This window comes from Coregonus lavaretus (genome assembly GCF_964263955.1).
Source record: "Coregonus lavaretus genome assembly, chromosome: 17".
Classification (NCBI taxonomy): Eukaryota; Metazoa; Chordata; class Actinopteri; order Salmoniformes; family Salmonidae; genus Coregonus; species Coregonus lavaretus.
The window spans coordinates 3,388,650-3,409,637 of record NC_140004.1 but is presented as its reverse complement, the minus strand read 5'-3'; the positions used below and the strand labels follow the sequence as shown (position 1 = coordinate 3,409,637).

Below are 20,988 nucleotides of genomic sequence, written 5' to 3'. Positions count from 1 at the left end.
GTATGTTTGCCCACTGACAAAGACATGATCAGTCTATAATTTTAATGGTAGGTTTATTTGAACAGTGAGAGACAGAATAACAACAAAATAATCCAGAAAAACGCATGTCAAAAATGTTATAAATTAATTTGCATTTTAATGAGGGAAATAAGTATTTGACCCCTCTGCAAAACATGACTTAGTACTTGGTGGCAAAACCCTTGTTGGCAATCAGAGGTCAGACGTTTCTTGTAGTTGGCCACCAGGTTTGCACACATCTCAGGAGGGATTTTGTCCGACTCCTCTTTGCAGATCTTCTCCAAGTCATTAAGGTTTCGAAGCTGACGTTTGGCAACTCGAACATTCAGCTCCCTCCACAGATTTTCTATGGGATTAAGGTCTGGAGACTGGCTAGGCCACTCCACGACCTTAATGTGCTTCTTCTTGAGCCACCCCTTTGTTGCCTTGGCCGTGTGTTATGGGTCATTGTCATGCTGGAATACCCATCCACTACCCATTTTCAATGCCCTGGCTGAGGGAAGGAGGTTATCACCCAAGATTTGACAGTACATGGCCCCATCCATCGTCCCTTTGATGCGGTGAAGTTGTCCTGTCCCCTTAGCAGAAAAACACCCCCAAAGCATAATGTTTCCACCTCCATGTTTGACGTTGGGGATGGTGTTCTTGGGGTCATAGGTAGCATTCCTCCTCCTCCAAACACGGCGAGTTGAGTTGATCCCAATGAGCTCCATTTTCGTCTCATCTGACCACAACACTTTCACCCAGTTCTCCTCTGAATCATTCAGATGTTCATTGGCAAACTTCAGACGGGCCTGTATATGTGCTTTCTTGAGCAGGGGGACCTTGCGGGCGCTGCAGGATTTCAGTCCTTCATGGCGTAGTGTGTTACCAATTGTTTTCTTGGTGACTATGGTCCCAGCTGCCTTGAGATCATTGACAAGATCCTCCTGTGTAGTTCTGGGCTGATTCCTCACCGTTCTCATGATCATTGCAACTCCACGAGGTGAGATCTTGCATGGAGCCCCAGGCCGAGGGAGATTGACAGTTCTTTTGTGTTTCTTCCATTTGCGAATAATCGCACCAACTGTTTCTCACCTTCTCACCAAGCTGCTTGGCGATGGTCTTGTAGCCCATTCCAGCCTTGTGTAGGTCTACAATCTTGTCCCTGACATCCTTGGAGAGCTCTTTGGCCTTGGCCATGGTGGAGAGTTTGGAATCTGATTGATTGATTGCTTCTGTGGACAGGTGTCTTTTATACAGGTAACAAACTGAGTTTAGGAGCACTCTCTTTAAGAGTGTGCTCCTAATCTCAGCTCGTTACCTGTATAAAAGACACCTGGGAGCCAGAAATCTTTCTGATTGAGAGGGGGTCAAATACTTATTTCCCTCATTAAAATGCAAATCAATTTATAAAAATGTTGACATGCGTTTTTCTGGATTTTGTTGTTGTTATTCTGTCTCTCACAGTTCAAATAAACCTACTATTAAAATTATAGACTGATCATTTCTTTGTCAGTGGGTAAACATAAAAAATCAGCTGGGGATCAAATACTTTTTTCCCTCACTGTAAGCACTCACAAGTCTGCCTGACAACAACAAGACTTTCACCAGTTCATACTGGTTTCAATGCCACACATGGGAGTGTTACCGGTGAGTGAGACACACAGAGACCCAGCCCCCTGGAGAGACTGCCATCAGTGACCAACAACACCACACACAATTCACACCACAATGCAATCTGTGTGAGTTGAGGAGAGGGGAGACAGCGAGAAAGAGAGAGCGAGAGGAGGTAAGGCAAAGACAAAAACACACCAAAAAAAGTGTTGCAGTAGCACAGCTAACCCAGTATCAGCCTAGTCCAGTGAGCCCAGCGGTGCATGTGGCTCTGTGTGTTGGGAGGGAGGTAGCTACCTTCGGAGGACATGAGTCTATTGGGCATAGTGTAGACGAGAGCTGGAGCGCCGTGAGCGGAGGGGTGAGACGGGGGCCGGGAAGGCCGCGAGGGGGGTCTGGAGGGAGGCCGGGTGGGTGTGGCCACCCTGGTTGGGAGAGAGGAGGGCCCTGACTGGTAGCAAAAAGGAGGACGCGAGGAGGGAGATGGCCAGGAGGCGGCACCTAATAGGGACAAATGGAGAATGAGACGAGGAGGAGAAATAAGGGAAAACAAGAGAAAGCAAAGACAGAAAGAGGTCAAATAATAAATAATGACATATAATAGGGAGAAGGGGTAAAGAGGAAGGATGAGGTCTATGAGGAAAAGGAGGGTGATTCAAGGAAAGGTGGAGGAGGGTTCAGGTAGAGAGGGAGAGGAACAGCGTAGCAAAGAAGAATGAACTCCAGTGATTTTCTGATTGAAACAGTATACACTTGAAAAAGGTCAAAGAAACTTAAACAGGTGCAGAACAACAGGACATTTCAGGAAATTAAACTCAACTGACATTAGAAATGTTCATGTAGGCCGAGATGCATGCAATGAAGGTTTTTGGATAAGAGGATGAGTAGATGACCCCAACAGAATAGTCCCTGAAACTCGAGGCCAAACCAATATGGGCCAGTTTGGCAGATACAGATTAAACATAGGCCTGGACTAACAAGCACCTTCCATGGAGATACTCATTGTTGAAGAAAGGTTTTAAATTAAATCACACTGCATGATTAAATGAAGTTTACATTTTTTGCTCTTTGCACAGTGCTTATTCTGTGTCAGAATAACCTGAATCCTACAGGTGAACGTCTTAACTAAAATGTTGCATTTCGGGAAAAGAAAAGGATTTAAATTCAAGCGACGTGTCGATAGAAATGTTAAGCATACCGGTGAACTGAAAATAAGGAAGCTGAAAATGGATTGGGTAGATTCAGGACTGTGAGATGGGCCCATGCAAGGACAGCCAAAGAGATGTCCACACAACTGCCCTTTAACCTCTACAGGATGCCTGTAACAACCCAATCAGGGGGAGAATCTCAATTGCATTTCCTTGATTCCTCATGTCCTCTCTCATCACCTCCTTCTCAAAACCCATTGGATGAGAAGGTCAGAGGTCCCTCCCCTCTGACCTCATCTAATAGGTTTTTAGAAGGAGGCGAGATGACACAAGGAATCAAGGAAATGCAATTGCGATTCTCCCAGGGTGACCCAACACGCAGACTTCCTCTAGCTTTGACAATAGTGCTTTCTCATTCAGTGATTGTGTGGTGTCATTATTGTTCCGTGCGCTAGGGTGCAGGGGGTCCTTACCTCCGTTGACAACCCGCTGGTCGGCTCCAGAGCTGGGGCTGTAGTCATGTGGACCGGGCCGCGGAGGTCCACTGCTGCTCTGGACCAACCTGGGGGAGTTCTGACGACCCGCTCCCCATGACATCCCCTCTCTGTTCCTCTGGCCCGGGGGAATGTACTTGTTTTCTCTAGATCAGAGACCCAGGTGGAAAAGTTACAAACGAATGCAACTACCACAATGTCAAATCAGAGGTGTGAATTGGTGGTGGAATCCAGCAATAAACCTACAAGCCTGCTTCTGAACTGTCCACAATGGAACAAGAGCTTGAAGACACTGCAGTATGCCAGTATGCTAACCCTGCATGACCAAAGGAGCGAGTTACGAGTGACTGGCTGAACATGGATGTAGCAACCCTTACAACCATCAACTATTTACACTGAACAAAAATATAAAACGCAACATGTACATTTTGGTCCCATGTTTCATGAGCTGAAATAAAATATCCCAGAAATGTTCCATATGCACAAAAAAGCTTATTTCTCTCAAATTTGGTTCACAAATTTGTTTACATCTCTGTTAGTGAGCATTTCTCCTTCGCCAAGATAATCTATCCACCTGACAGGTGTGGCATATCAAGGAGCTGATTAAACAGCATGATCATTACACAGGTGCACCTTGTGCTGGGAACAATAAAAGGCAACTCTAAAATGTGCAGTTTTGTCACACAACACAATGCCACAGACGTCTGAAGTTTTGAGGGAGCGTGCAATTGGCAGAGCTGTTGCCATAGAATTGAATGTTCATTTCTCTACCATAAGCCGCCTACAACGTCGTTGTAGAGAATTTGGCAGTACGTCCAACCGGCCTCACAACCGCAGACCACATGTATGGCGTTGTGTGGGTGAGCGATTTGCTGATGTCAACGTTGTGAACAGTGTCCTTATGGTGGCGGTGGGCTTATGCAGGCATAAGCTACGGACAACGAACACAATTGCATTTTATCGCTGGCAATTTCAATGCACAGAGACACCGTGACAAGATCCTGAGGCCCATTGTCGTGCCATTCATTCACCGCCATTACCTCATGTTTGAGCATGATAATGCACGGCCCCTGTCGCATAGATCTGTAAACAATTCCTGGAAGCTGAAAATATCCCAGTTCTTCCATGGCCTGCATACTCACCAGACATGTCACCCATTGAGCATGTTTTGGGATGCTCTGGATAGATTTGTACGACAGCGTGTTCCAGCTCCCGCCAATATCCAGCAACTTCACACAGCCATTGAAGAGGAGTGGGACAACATTACACAGGCCACAATCAACAGCCTGATCAACTCTATGCGAAGGAGATGTGTCGAGCTGCATGAGGCAAATGGTGGTCACACCAGATACTGACTGGTTTTCTGATCCATGCCCCTACCTTAGGGTTTAATGAATTTATTTCAATTGATTTCCTTATATGAACTGTAACTCAGTAAAATCAAAAAAATGGTTGCATGTTTATATTTTTGTTCAGTATAATTATGTTGAAATCCCCCCTCAGAGAGACCCACCTGTTGAGTGTGTGTGGCTCCCTCTCTCCCCTCTCTCCGCGCACCACGGCTGAGTACTTCTCCTCCTCGGTGCGCTCGTCGTCCTCCAGGGCCACGCGGGCCTTGTAGGTAGCGCTGGCCTCGATCTCCTGTGCCAGCTGGGCTGCCCGCGCCTCCCGCTTCAGGAACTCCTCTGAGTTATCCCGCTCCAGGGCGACCCTGCATGGGGCAGCACAGCACAGGGCAAAACTTAGTCACACCCCCGTCCCCAAACACACACACACACAAAGCTAGGTGGGTGCTACACACTGGTAGTGGATGAGGAGATAAACTTGATAAACCTGGCTGTGCCTGTACGAGGCGTGAGTGGAGTGAGAGAGGCGAGTCCTGCTTACGTGTAGGTGGACAGGCTGCTGTCGTAGGTCGACTTGATGCCGTACTGCTCTTCGTTGTACTTGAACATGTCATTCGGGTCCCATCCATTAGACTGGAGAGAGAGAGAGGATAGAGAGAGAGGTTGTTGGTCAGATGGGGTAAACTGATGGTGAGTGGGGAGTAACAGCAGCAGAGAGAGATACAGTACAGGGGTGAATTCACTAGGAACCAAATGGTAGCAAACGGAACGAAACGGCGACGGACCTGCCTGAATTTGTCCAATCAGAAACTCTCATTTTAGTTGCAAAACATATTCCGTTGCAAAGCGTTTTGCTACAGTGTGCACTAATGAATACACCCCGGTACATGCAGAGCACTAAATGGAAAGCAATACCACGTCTGTGTCCAGGGACTCCAGGCTGCCTGAGACGACGTGCTGCTGCTGCTGCTCCCCTCCGTCCCACGGCTCCAGGTCCTTCTCCTTGTGCTCCCCGTTGATTCTGCTGTTCACCGCCACCGCCGTATCCGTGAACTTGTCTACATGTTACATCACACATTCACATTTATATTCAGCATGCAAACAGAGGGGCCACACACACACACACACTGTGCAGGTGTCGAGAGGGTACCACATACACACAGCACATGATGTGCAGTTCTAAGATCCAAGTGCGCTCTCTGCTTTGGCAGTGATCATGTCAGGCTAACCATTAGACAGTCACAACCCAGAGGTAGCAAAATCATAGGGTTGACATTAAGGAGAATGAGTACAGAAATCAATGAGGGTAAGCAAAAAAAAACATGCACTTAGATTGCAGTCATGTAGGACGACTTGTGGCCTGCCTGGAAATGGGATCAGGCAGAATTGAATGAATAAGCAAAATGAATGTTAGAATGCACAAGCCAGATTCTTATACTAGAGATCAGAAGAGAGAATTAAATGTGCCATATTTCAGCACAAATCAACACAAATCTTTGCGTTGTACACCTGTGTAAATACTTTGATGTGTTTCAGTTGCATTTATTCAATAGATTCGTCCAAATCACACTTAGTTTTTCTGAAATCACCCCTCCGGCTTTACTTTGAGAATAAAGCTCTTAAGAGAATAACAAGATTTGGGTGGGGGTACAGGTGGGTCCTCCATTGAAATACAGTCTGATGAAAGTCAAATATGAGGATTGCCCATTAGCTGAGGTTGCATTTCCTCAAAGCCTTTGAGATATTACAGTTCAGTCCCTTTCAAAATGAAAATGTGTACGCGTCAACAAACAAAAGTGCAAGAGCAGAAAACAGACATATTACCTGTGTCAGTAGAGACTACACCCATTTGAGGAGAGAGACATGGAAGAGAGGGTCAGTGGAGAGAAGACGGGTAGCCTAAACCTAGCCTATTGGGTTTCCCCACCTTTTTCCTGAAGCACCACTCTATATTGAGGTTTCCATTCCAACCACTTAGCTATGTTTCTTTCCTCTTCAAACCAAATGGGTTACTGATGAGGTTATGGGTTACCTGTTCAATATGGCACATGGCCATCACGATTTGGAAATATTGTATGCATTTAAAGGCTCAGACACGGCAATAGTGTTTACTGGCCAAGAGTACTTAGCGCCACTGAACGTAATTTGCGAACCGAGTGTGCACCGATATTACATGTAGAATTGTGTGAAAATTACAGCAGTCAGACGTCTACAGCGGGTGGCCCTTAAAACGATCGGCAGACGTGTGCAAGCCTTAACATGTGACCTTTGCCGTTTGTCAGCTAGAAACTGGGTTGGCTACAACAAGAACACTGATCCAAGATGCTAACTCCCAGAAAGAGTCTATCATAGTTCACTGTGGGGTGTATGGGTCATGACAGGTTTAGAGGTGGTTTACAGTGCATTTGGAAAGTATTCAGACACCTTCACTTTTTCCACTTTGTTACATTTTAGCCTTATTCTAAAATTGATTAAATAAATACAAAATCCTCATCAATCTACACACAATACCACATAATGACAAAGTGAACAGGTTTTTATACCTTTTTGCTAAAAAAAAAAAAATACCTTATTTACATAAGTATTCAGACCCTTTGCTATGAGACTTGAAATTGAGCTCAGGTGCATCCGGTTTCCATTAATCATCCTTGAGATGTTTCTACAACTTGATTAGAGTCCACCTGTGGTAAATTCAATTGATTGGACATGATTTGGAAAGGCACACACCTGTCTATATAAGGTCCCACAGTTGACAGCGCATGTCAGAGCAAAAACCAAGCCATGATGTCGAAGGAATTGTCCGTAGAGCTCCGAGACAGGATTGTGTCGAGGCACAGATCTGGGGAAGGGTACCAAAACATTTCTGCAGCATTGAAGGTACCCAAGAACACAGTGGCCTCCATCATTCTTACATGGAAGAAGTTTGGAACCACCAAGACTCTTCATAGAGCTGGCCGGCCGTAAAGAACCTGATGGTCACTCTGACAGAGCTCCAAAGTTCCTCTGTGGAGATGGGAGAACCTTCCAGAAGTACAACCATCTCTGCAGCATTCCACCAATCAGGCCTTTATAGTAGTGGCCAGACAGATGCCACTCCTCAGTAAAAAGGCACATGACAGCCCGCTTGGAGTTTGCCAAAAGGCACCTAAAGGACTCTCAGACCATGAGAAACAAGATTATCTGGTCTGATGAAACCAAGATTGAACTCTTTGGCCTGAATTCCAAGCGTCACGTCTGGAGGAAGCCTGGCACGATCCCTACGGTGAAGCGTGGTGGCAGCATCATGCTGTGGGGATGTTTTTCAGCGGCATGGACTGGGAGACTAGTCAGGATCGAGGAAAAGATGAACGGAGCAAAGTACAGAGAGATCCTTGATGAAAACCTGCTCCAGAGTGCTCAGGACCTCAGACTGGGGGAAAATGTTCACCTTCCAACAGCACAACAACCCTAAGCACACAGTCAAGACAACACAGGAGTGGCTTCTGGACAAGTCTCTGAATGTCCATGAGTGGCCCAGCCAGAGCCCGGACTTGAACCCGATCGAACATCTCTGGAGAGACCTGAAAATAGCTGTGCAGCGACGCTCCCCATCCAACCTGACAGAGCTTGAGAGGATCTGCAGAGAAGAATGGGAGAACCTCCCCAAATACAGGTGTGCCAAGCTTGTAGCGTCATACCCAAGAAGACTCGAGGCTGTAATCGCTGCCAAAGGTGCTTCAACAAAGTACTGAGTAAAGGGTCTGAATTACTTATGTAAATGTGATATTTCAGTTTTTTCAAAATCCAAAAACCTGTTTTTGCTTTGTCATCATGTGGTATTGTGTGTAGATTGATGAGGGGAAAAAACAACTTAATCAATTTTAGAATAAGGCTGTAACGTAACAAAATGTGGAAAAAGTGAAGGGGTCTGAATCCTTTCCGAATGCACTGTAGATGTATGGGATTCATTCAGCCTTATTGAGATCCCCTGCAGTGCCTGCGAGACATTCAGAGCAATCAATATTTCAGATTATTCCTCAATGACTGACCACAGAGCACTCAGCCACACATGATCCGGCTCTAAGCTCTACTTCTCGGACCCGACAACATTTCACATAGGAGGGATGGCCAATAAATAAGCATTTATTTGTGCATCCAGTCAACTTTTGGGGACAGTCTTTTAGGGGACAGTGACAAGTGTATAGGTATTGACAGTAGGCCTTACTTTTACTTGCAAAATTGAGGTCCACGTCTCTGAAGTGCACCACCACCACGTCAGAAGCCTTGAAGATGATGCTCTCCATGATGTCTTCCTGTCGCGGGCCCACGCTGGGCTTAGGGATCTTCCTGTGGGCTGCATCCAGGACCAGGTCACACTGGGTGGACAAAGAATGGTGTAGTGGTGAGAGAGCTGAATCACTTATGGTTGTAAACTCTTACGTTCTCCTACTTCCTGGAGGGAATACATGGTTATGTTTTACATTTATTTTGGTTTTATGTGCTTGACGTGAGATTATGAACACTGTCAGTAACTGAGCCATGCAATGCATTTACCCTAAATGAATGGACGACAAGGCTGTTCAACTTGAACCTAAAGTTGAATTTAGGCTAAAGCCCTATTCACACGGGACTAGTATTCCTATAGAACGTCGGTTATGTAATAATTACCCCAGCATGTCAGTTTTTCCAGTGGACGATTCGGACAGGATTTGTTTTTACAAAACCGCCCCTGTAATTCTTTTTTTCCCCTCATTAACAATTGACCGTTATGACAGAAGCCTGGAGGCTCTTCTAGGCGTGAAGATATTTCAAATATAGGCCCAATGTCTAAATAATAATGTATTTCAATAAGAACCATGAACTGTAACCTATGCAGACATTTAATTACCTGAATTATTTGGCAATTTATCAATTAATTGGCACAATATTGTCCACTTTATCTTTTAAAAGAAGAGTATGGCACTATGAAAGTTGATATACAGTGAGGGAAAAAAGTATTTGATCCCCTGCTGATTTTGTACGTTTGCCCACTGACAAAGAAATTATCAGTCTATAATTTTAATGGTAGGTTTATTTGAACAGTGAGAGACAGAATAACAACAAAAGAATCCAGAAAAACGCATGTAAAAAATGTTATCAATTGATTTGCATTTTAATGAGGGAAATAAGTATTTGACCCCTCTGCAAAACATGACTTAGCACTTGGTGGCAAAACCTTTGTTGGCAATCACAGAGGTCAGACGTTTCTTGTAGTTGGCCACCAGGTTTGCACACACCTCAGGATGGATTTTGTCCCACTCCTCTTTGCAGATCTTCTCCAAGTCATTAAGGTTTTGAGGCTGACGTTTGGCAACTCGAACCTTCAGCTCCCTCCACAGATTTTCTATGGGATTAAGGTCTGAAGACTGGCTAGGCCACTCCAGGACCTTAATGTGCTTTTTCTTGAGCCACTCCTTTGTTGCCTTGGGCCGTGTGTTTTGGGTCATTGTCATGCTGGAATACCCATCTATGACCCATTTTCAATGCCCTGGCTGAGGGAAGGAGGTTCTCACCCAAGATTTGACGGTACATGGCCCTGTCCATCGTCCCTTTGATGCAGTGTAGTTGTCCTGTCCCCTTAGAAGAAAAACACCCCCAAAGCATAAAGTTTCCACCTCCATGTTTGACGGTGGGGATGGTGTTCTTGGGGTCATAGGCAGCATTCCTCCTCCTCCAAACACAGCGAGTTGAGTTGATGCCAAAGAGCTCCATTTTGGTCTCATCTGACCACAACACTTTCACCCAGTTCTCCTCTGAATCATTCAGATGTTCATTGGCAAACTTCAGACGGGCATGTATATGTGCTTTCTTGAGCAGGGGGACCTTTTGGGCGCTGCAGGATTTCAGTCCTTCAAGGCGTAGTGTGTTACCAATTGTTTTCTTGGTGACTATGGTCCTAGCTGCCTTGAGATCATTGACAAGATCCTCCCATGTAGTTCTGGGCTGATTCCTCACCGTTCTCATGATCATTGCAACTCCACGAGGTGAGATCTTGCATGGAGCCCCAGGCCGAGGGAGATTGACAGTTCTTTTGTGTTTCTTCCATTTGCGAATAATCTCACCAACTGTTGTCACCTTCTCACCAAGCTGCTTGGCGATGGTCTTGTAGCCCATTCCAGCCTTGTGTAGGTCTACAATCTTGTCCCTGACATCCTTGGAGAGCTCTTTGGTCTTGGCCATGGTGGAGAGTTTGGAATCTGATTGATTGATTGCTTCCGTGGACAGGTGTCTTTCATACAGGTAACAAACTGAGATTAGGAGCACTCCCTTTAAGAGTGTGCTCCTAATCTCAGCTCGTTACCTGTATAAATGACACATGGGAGCCAGAAATCTTTCTGATTGAGAGGGGGTCAAATACTTATTTCCCTCATTAAAATGCAAATCAATTTATAAAGTTTTTGCGTTCTTCTGGATTTTTTTGTTGTTATTCTGTCTCTCACTGTTCAAATAAACCTACCATTAAAATTATAGACTGATCATTTCTTTGTCAGTGGGAAAACGTACAAAATCAGCAGGGGATCAAATACTTTTTTCCCTCACTGTATGACAAAACAGGTCATTCATCTGTAGGCTACGTGCATAGCACTTTGTTTTAAGCATCAATGTATTACCATGTTCTTACCCAAACTGGGTGCAGCACTTGTTAAACTCTGTAATATCCCTCAAAACACAGGGATGAGGATTCGCACAGGATACTGTACGTTTTATCAGTGTAGGTTTTTAGGGCTGGGATAATAACCTTCCTGCCAAGCAAAAATTACTGACATAGCAGATTCGGACGGAACAAAAATTACGAATGTGGTGATTTGTCCTCGTGCACATAATTACATTACCTGCGTTCCCCCAGTAAAACGTATCCCATCCAAATAGGGCTTAAGGCCCACTGTTTTTTGTGTAACCCTTATTTTTTATTACCAAGAAAGATTAAATATGCTGGGCCTCAGGTTATAGAACACTGCTCCAGCCACAACAATTTACTGACTTGTCACCTAATAGGAAAAAGGACCGAGCTGTATGTATTCCACTGTGGTGAATGTTGAAGAGTTGCCATTGTTTTATGTGATCCTCCTCCTTACCTCTGGGCCATATGTTTTAAACACTCCGTCATAAACCAATCCATTTTTAACCTTCAGTTCGCATTTGGATCCCTGCAAATGAGAAAAACATGTTATTTTCATACACATGAGTTGTACTGTTTTGTTTAAATCAACTATGACCCTTGCACTGCTGCTAGGAAGTAACTCCATTGGCAGTCTGAACAACACATTTAAAGACATGCGCCATAACTTTGGTGACAAGTAAGTATTTTTTAAACCTCCCGCTTTGGGCTGGATGTGTCAATGTGTAGTTCATACTAGGGCTGGGCGGTATACCGTATTTTACTATATACCGGTATTGATGCACGGGCTGGTTTGGGTTTTTACTTTACCTTGTATAACGGTATTTCAATGTTTGGTTTGTTAAATGTCTTATGCCACTCCGCCCCGTGCAATAATGTCAGTTCTTATAGTTTACTCTGTTTGCTTCTCCCTCTCTCCTTCCAAACACCAAGCCCTGCCCCCTGTCACTCAAGGAGAGCAGTTTGTTGTGCTACCACCAGAGACAGAAGAGAAACTCGCTGTTTTTTTCTGTTTCAATGAAAGTCAAATTAACTAAGTAGACCCTGCTGCTATTGCATAGGTGTCTAAGGGAGACCCACCCCGTTAAGTAGACTGGAACTGACCTTTTGTTCTCAATGGTAAATGACCTGAGTGAATTATCTTCATTTATCCGCCATCTTTTCTACCATCCCGAGTCACAACAACCACTCACAGTGACAGTCTGCATGGTCAATGATGCAGAGCAGATGCAATGCTGCAGATGTTGGTGACAACGATGCTGCTTTCCACTTTGCGTCTTAATATAAATCCACAAGAGTTCTATAAGCACAATATTAGTTTGTGTATGTTACTGTCTGGAAACGGCTAGTTTGTCTTTTCTTAGCAAGTTGAGGCTAAAATAAATATTGTTAGCCACTAATGCTAATCGCTAGTTAGCTGGCTAGCTAGCTAAATGTACTTAGTCAGAGCAAACGTAGCTAGCTAGCTAATACATCCCGATACCAGTGCTGGTGTATGCCTTGATCAGTTGTTTGTGCAACGGTACATTCTAAATCAGAGAGGAATAGGCGAAGCACTAACATTTTAGCTACAATAAGATAAAACATTTAATGTAACATTAATTAGGGTCCACTGGGAAACACTGACCAACACTTTGGTTCCTACCCTGTCACAAAAAAAAACAAGATGGCGTAGCAGTGCGGTCGCTTTTATTTCATCGTCCTGTGTAAATATCCCGTTTCTTGTTTTTTTTTGTCTATTTTGTATATATTTCTCAATTTTTACTTTCATTCTTTAACTAAATATACTTTCCTGCAACCCGCCTCACCCAACGTGGAAAGGATTCTATTATTTCTTTATAACTTTCATCAAGAACCGTAAGCTGAAACGAGTGTAGCCGCAATCTGAATGGCTACCTGTTATTAGTCACCGTTAGCGTCTTCACCACTGTCCGTGGCCTACACTATCCACCAGCCAGCTCTAGCTCTAGCCTGGACAATTCGTCGGCCAGTCTGCACAGCGTGCTATCGACCCAGCGTGCTATCGACCCAGAGCTTATTGGACTTTCTGCCGGAATCACAGGACCCTAGCGCCGGATCATCACAACCAGCTAGCTAGCTGCAACCTGTTGTTGGCTGATTACCATTGCCCTATAGCAAGCACCAGTTAGCCCTGAGCTAGCCTCAGGCCCATCTCCCGGCTATCTACCTCTCTGTTCAACCGGACGGGACCTCCTAGTGTTGACACTGAGCCCCGCCGATCCAACACGACTGGTTTGCCGACGAAATAGTCTGATGTGATTTCAACAGGCTTCCCGTTGCGACGACCACGAAGATCCATCTGCCAGCCCGGCCCGCTAGCACACGCAAACTACAACTGTGCTCCCTGCTAGCTGTGCTGAAGCAACAATTTGAACTGCTCTCGGACTCACATATTGCTGTTCACTGGACCTTATGATCACTCAGCTGCACAGCTGATGCCTGCTGGACTGTTCCTTTACACGGTACCCTGTCCTGTTTATTCTGTTTAGTCTTAGCCCAAACGTTATCGCTATTTCCAGTTGTGTCTTAGCTCTCTCTAATAACACCCGTGACTGCTTTATGCCTCTCTAACATGTCAATTATGCCTTGCCTATTGCTGTTTGGGTTAGTTCTTATTATACAATTTTACTGTAGAACCCCTAGTCCCTCTCAAACTGCCTAATATAGTTCCTTTGTTCCACCCCCCATACACGCCGAGACCGGCTCAATCGATGCCTCCAATGACGCTATCTCTTTCATTGTTACCCAACGCTTAGGGTTACCTGAACTGTACTCATATCCTTCCATATCCTTTTCTGTACATAATGCCCTGAATCTTTTCTACAACGCCAGGAGAACTGCCCCCTTTATTCTATGTACCCAACGCACTAGAAGACTAGTTCTTAAAGCCTTTAGTCGTATCCTTATTCTAGTCCTCCTCTGTTCCTCTGGTGATGTAGAGGCTAACCCAGGCCCTGCAGCCCCCAGTATCACTCCTACTCCCCAGGAGCTATCATTTGTTGACTTCTGTAACCGTAAAAGTCTTGGTTTTCTGCACATAAATATCAGAAGCCTCCTTCCTAAGTTTGAGTTATTCACTGCGTTAGCACACTCCGCCAACCCTGATGTTCTAGCAGTGTCTGAATCCTGGCTTAGGAAGGCCACCAAAAATTCTGAAATTTCCATCCCCAACTATAACATTTTCCGTCTAGATAGAACTGCCAAAGGGGGTGGAGTTGCAATCTACTGTAGAGATAGCCTGCAGAGCTCCATCATACTATCCAGGTCTGTGCCCAAACAGTTTGAGCTTCTACTTCTAAAAATCCACCTTTCCAGAAATAAATCTCTCACTGTTGCCGCTTGCTACAGACCCCCCTCAGCCCCCAGCTGTGCCCTGGACACCATATGTGAATTGATTGCCCCCCATCTATCCTCAGAGTTCGTACTGCTTGGTGACCTAAATTGGGATATGCTTAACACCCCGGCCATCCTACAATCTAAACTAGATGCCCTCAATCTCACACAAATTATCAACGAACCTACCAGGTACAACCCTAAATCCGTAAACATGGGTACCCTCATAGATATCATCCTGACTAACTTACCCTCTAAATACACCTCCGCTGTCTTCAACCAGGATCTCAGCGATCACTGCCTTATTGCCTGCGTCCGTAACGGGTCCGCGGTCAAACGACCACCCCTCATCACTGTCAAACGCTCCCACTTCAGCGAGCAGGCCTTCCTAATTGACCTGGCCCAGGTATCCTGGATGGATATAGATCTCATTCCGTCAGTAGAGGATGCCTGGTTGTTCTTTAAAAGTAATTTCCTCTCAATCTTAAATAGACATGCCCCATTCAAAAAATACAGAACTAAGAACAGATTTAGCCCCTGGTTCTCCTCAGACTTGACTGCCCTTGACCAGCACAAAAACATCCTGTGGCATACTGCATTAGCATCAAATAGCCCCCGCGATATGCAACTTTTCAGGGAAGTTAGGAACCAATATACACAAGCAGTTAGGAAAGCAAAGGCTAACTTTTTCAAACAGAAATTTGCATCCTGTAGCACTAACTCCAAAAAGTTTTGGGTCACTGTAAAGTCCATGGAAAATAAGAGCACTTCCTCCCAGCTGCCCACTGCACTGAGGCTAGGAAACACTATCACCACCGATAAATCTACAATAATCGAGAATTTCAACAAGCATTTTGCTACGGCTGGCCATGCTTTCCACCTGGCTACCACTACCCCGGCCACCAGCTCTGCACCCTCCGCTGCAACTTGCCCATGCCCCCCCCCGCTTCTCCTTCACACAAATCCAGACAGCTGATGTTCTAAAAGAGCTGCAAAATCTGGACCCCTACAAATCATCTGGGCTAGACAATCTGGACCCTTTCTTTCTAAAACTAGCCGCCGAAATTGTCGCAACCCCTATTACTAGCCTGTTTAACCTCTCTTTCGTAACGTCTGAGATCCCCAGAGATTGGAAAGCTGCCGCGGTCATCCCCCTCTTCAAAGGGGGTGACACTCTCTAGAGTTTTTGGATCTATCCAAACTGTTACAGACCCATATCCATCCTGCCCTGCCTTTCAAAAGTTTTTGAAAGCCAAGTCAACAAACAGATCACCGACCATTTCGAATCCCACCGTACCTTCTCCGCTATGCAATCCGGTTTCCGAGCTGGTCATGGGTGCACTTCAGCCACGCTCAAGGTCCTAAACGATATTATAACCGCAATCGATAATAGACAGTACTGTGCAGCCGTTTTCATTGACCTGGCCAAGGCTTTTGACTCTGTCAACCACCGCATTCTTATTGGCAGACTAAATAGCCTTGGTTTCTCAAATGACTGCCTCGCCTGGTTCACCAACTACTTCTCAGATAGAGTTCAATGTGTCAAATCGGAGGGCCTGTTGTCTGGACCTATGGCAGTCTCTATGGGGGTGCCACAGGGTTCAATTCTTGGGCCGACTCTTTTCTCTGTGTATATCAATGACGTCGCTCTTGCTGCTGGTGACTCTCAGATCCACCTCTACGCAGACGACACCATTTTGTATACATCTGGCCCTTCATTGGACACTGTGTTAACAAACCTCCAAACGAGCTTCAATTCCATACAACACTCCTTCAGTAGACTCCAACTGCTCTTGAACACTAGTAAAACTAAATGCATGCTCTTCAACCGAACGCTGCTTGCACCCGCCCACCCGACTAGAATCACTACTCTCGACGGGTCTGACCTAGAGTATGTGGACAACTACAAATATCTAGGTGTCTGGTTAGACTGTAAACTCTCCTTCCAGACTCACATTAAGAATCTCCAATCCAAAGTTAAATCTAGAATCGGTTTCCTATTTCGCAACAAAGCCTCCTTCACTCATGCTGCGAAACATGCCCTCGTAAAACTGACTATCCTACCGATCCTTGACTTCGGCGATGTCATTTACAAAATAGCCTCCAACACTCTACTCAGCAAATTGGATGTAGTCTATCACAGTGCCATCCGTTTTGTCTCCAAAGCCCCATATAATACCCACCACTGTGACCTGTACGCTCTTGTTGGCTGGTCCTCACTACATATTCGTCGCCAAACCCACTGGCTCCAGGCCATCTATAAATCACTGCTAGGCAAATCCCCGCCTTATCTTAGCTCATTGGTCACCATAGCAACACCCACCCGTAGTCTGCGCTCCAGCGGGTATATCTCACTGGTCATCCCCAAAGCCAACACCTCCTTTGGCCGCAATTCCTTCCAGTTCTCTGCTGCCAATGACTGGAACAAATTGCAAAAATCTCTGAAGCTGGAGACTCTTATCTCCCTCACTAACTTTAAGCATCAGTTGTCAGAGCACCTTACCGATCACTGCACCTGTACACAGCCCATCTGAAATTAGCCCGCCCAACTACCTCATCCCTATATTGTTATTTATTTTGCTCATTTGTACCCCAGTATCTCTATTTGCACATCATCTCTTGCACATCTATCATTCCAGTGTTAATACTAATTGTAATTATTTTGCACTATAGCCTATTTTATTGCCTTACCTCCATAACTTGCTAAATTTGCACACACTGTATATTATATGTATTTCTGTTGTATTTTTGACTTTGTTTTGTTTTACCCCATATGTAACTCTGTGTTGTTGTTTTTATCGCACTGCTTTGCTTTATCTTGGCCAGGTCTCAGTTGTAAATGAGAACTTGTTCTCAACTGGTTTACCTGGTAAAATAAAGGTGAAATAAAATTTTTTAAAAAATAAAAAATTTAAATATCCTCTCCCTGGCTTTTTCATTTGTTGTCATGTCAAACAACACTAATTTCAAAGTGCCCACTATATTCTAACTTTTGGTTGAAGTTTCAATGAACAGTATAAAACAATTAGAATGGACAAAGCCCCATTAAAAACCCCTTTGAATGTATGTGTTGCCACCAATGATTTATATATACACCAGATGACTGAAAGGGGGCACTGTTTTGAAGCCACCGTGCCTCCATTGGCACTCCCCCACCATAGCAAAAATTATTTTGGAAGCTATAGAAATGCATTTACTAATGTCCACATTTGTTTTTCCATGTTTATTCTATTACAGACACATTAAAGCATACTTTTAAATTATATTATTCGAGCTAAACATAAAAAATATATAAATACATTTTCATTTACATTTAAGTAATTTAGCAGACGCTCTTATCCAGAGCGACTTACAAGAGCAATTAGGGTTAAGTGCCTTGCTCAAGGGCACATCGACAGATTTTTAACCTAGTCGGCTCGGGGATTAGAACCAGTGACCTTTCGGTTACTGGCACAGTGCTCTTAACCACTAAGCTACCTGCCGCCCCATACTTTAATTTTCCTTAAAGTATAATGTTTTAGAAAGTACTAAAGTTACGGTCACCACTACCACAAAGAAATACTTAAACATGTAATTTTGTCCTTGAAATACTGTAGAATTCCATTTATTGCTTTTCTGAGGAGTGCCAATATGGCCGACCGGTGGCTTCAAAGCCTCTCATTGGCAAATACATAGCATTAACAATCCAGGGTTTATATACATCATTGGTTGCCATCCTAGGGTCATGCAGTACTTAAAGCATATTTAAAACCTCTATAATTTAAAAAACACCAAATACCGTCAAATATATTCCAAAATGGGAACAATATCATAATATGATATTTTGGCCATATTGCCCAGCCCTAGTTCACCGAATTACAGTTTTACATCAATTTGCCACAAAATCCCTAGTTTGAAAGCGACTGTTTACTGGAAGCTGTGCAGCAGCTTTTTCCCTGCATTTTCCACCACGTGGGCCACCTCCCTAGCAATTTGAATTCCAGCCAATGAGCTTCAGCCCCACACCATTTGAGTGACAGCTAGCAAGATACACACACAGCAGAGTGAGAAAGAGAGCAATGACATGGTGCACATATCTGCCACTTTTGGCTCATGAGTGCTACTTTCAGAACTACTGACTGAAAAGTATACAAAAGTACCGGAGCATCTCTTTAAACAATGAGTTTAGAAAAACATGCAGTTAAAACGCTGAATAATTTATTAATTGTAGCTTCACTCCTAAAAACAGATGCCTCTGTTCATTCAAATGGTCAACCAAATCTGTCAACCACACACGGCCTAATTATCATAAGTGCAGGTTTTGTGAATAAACAACATGTGGTACATGTCACTATTGCTTGCTTGATATTCAATACAATAAAATCTTGACTCAATGTTACTGCTTCAAAGACTTCACAGCTCTTGTAGCATGCTGTCATCAGGATTCCAGTGACCATTAACTAAAACTATGTCCAGTATTTCCCCTGCTATGAGGAGTGGGGACAACTCCCATATATACAGTGCCTTCGGAAAGTATTCAGACCCCTTGACTTTCTGTTATGTTACAGCCTTATTCTAAAATGGATTATATAGTTTGTTTCCCCTCATCAATCTACACACAATACCCATTATTTTTATTTAAAAAAAAAAAAAACGGAAATATCACATAAGTACTCAGTACTTTGAAGCACCTCTGGCAGTGATTACAGCCTCAAGTTTTCCTGGGTATGACACAACAAGCTTGGCACACCTGTATTTGGGGAGTTTCTCCTATTCTTCTCTGCGGATCCTCTCAAGCTCTGTCAGGTTGGATGGGGAGCGTTGTTGCACAGCTATTTTCAGGTCTCTCCAGAGATGTTTGATCGGGTTCAAGTCCGGGCTCTCGCTGGCCCACTCAAGGACATTCAGAGACTTCTCCCGAAGCCAATCCTGCGTTGTCTTGGCTGTGTGCTTACGGTCATTGTCCTGTTGGAAGGTGAACCTTCACCCCAGTCTGAGGTCCTGAGCGCTCTGGAGCAGGTTTTCATCAAGGATCTCTTTGCTCCGTTCATCTTTCCCTCAATCCTGCCTAGTCTCCCAGTCCCTGCTGCTGAAAAACATCCCCACAGCATGATTCTGCCACCACCATGCTTCACCTTAGGGATGGTGCAAGGTTTCCTCCAGATGTGCCGCTTGGCGTTCAGGCCAAAGAGTTCAATCTTGGTTTCATCAGACCAGAAATTCTTGTTTCTCATGGTCTGAGAGTCTTCAGGTGCCTTTTGGCAAACTCCAAGCAGGCTGTCATTTGCCTTTTACTGAGGAGTGGCCTCCGTCTGGCCACTCTATCATAAAGGCCTGATTGGTGGAGTGCTGCAAAGCTAGTGGTCCTTCTGGAAGGTTCTACCATCTCCACAGAGGAACTCTAGAGCTCTGTCAGAGTGACCATCGGGTTCTTGGTCACCTCGCTGATTAAGGCCCTTCTCCCCCGATTGCTCAGTTTGGCCGGGCGGTCAGCTCTAGGAAGAGTCTTGGTGATTCCAAACGTCCTCCATTTAAGTATGATGAGGCCACTGTTTATTTACAGGTAGCGGCTGTTTCCTCATTCATTGCCTGGCTATGGATGTGAGGAGAGGACAATGGAGAGAGGGGAGAGGTAGATGCAACAGAGAGGCCGTGGATTTGAAAGGCGGATTAATGAGCTATGTATTGTGTTTGTGCGTGTGGGTGTGTTCTTGGGGATCTTCAATGCTGCTTCCCTAGATCTGTGCCTCGACATAATCCTGTCTCGGAGCTCTACTGACAATTCCTTTGACCTCATGGCTTGGTTTTTGTTCTGGCATGCACTGTCAACTGTGGGACCTTATATAGACAGGTGTGTGGCTTTCCAAATCAATTTACCACAGTTGGACTCCAATCAAGTTGTAGAAACATCTCAAGGATGATCAATGGAAACAGGATGCACCTGAGCTCAATTTCGAGTCTCATAGCAAAGGGTCTGAATACTTATGTAAATAAGGTATTTCTGTTGTTTATGTTTAATAAATTAGCACACATTTCTAAAAACCTGTTCTCGCTTTGTCATTATGGTGTATTGTATGTATGTTGTTTTTATTTAATCCAGTTTAGAATAAGGCTGTAATTTAACAAAATGTTGAAAAAGTCAAGGGGTCTGAATTCTTTCCGAAGGCACTGTAGCTTGCTCTGCTTCCTCTGTCTATGGAGAGGTAGCTACCTCTGTCTATGTAGAGGTAGGCTTTGCATCCTCAATTAGTTTGGTTTTGCCAGCCTTGATCATGCATAAAGTGATGGGGGTAGCTAAGAATAATAAGAACAGGAGGGAACATACCACTACCGATGTCAAGACATGGACCATCCTCATGTTTGCATATACACCATTGAAGACAACCTGAAAGACAAAAAAAGATTGATCATGCAAT

At 44.5% G+C, this 20,988-nt stretch overlaps 1 protein-coding gene across 1 annotated transcript in view; it reads right to left on the bottom strand.

Annotated features, from left to right (window-relative positions):
* Positions 1 to 20,988, bottom strand: part of LOC311144828 (ataxin-2-like) — a 42,169-nt gene that overhangs the window by 13,733 nt on the left and 7,448 nt on the right. The window contains exons 3-9 of the mRNA XM_084180977.1: positions 20,898 to 20,957; positions 11,697 to 11,768; positions 8,807 to 8,957; positions 5,518 to 5,660; positions 5,144 to 5,235; positions 4,770 to 4,967; positions 3,236 to 3,402 (exon numbers count right to left, since the gene is read on the bottom strand). Of these exons, the coding sequence (XP_084037103.1) occupies positions 3,236 to 3,402; positions 4,770 to 4,967; positions 5,144 to 5,235; positions 5,518 to 5,660; positions 8,807 to 8,957; positions 11,697 to 11,768; positions 20,898 to 20,957 (883 nt within the window). The remainder of the gene's footprint in view (positions 1 to 3,235; positions 3,403 to 4,769; positions 4,968 to 5,143; positions 5,236 to 5,517; positions 5,661 to 8,806; positions 8,958 to 11,696; positions 11,769 to 20,897; positions 20,958 to 20,988) is intronic.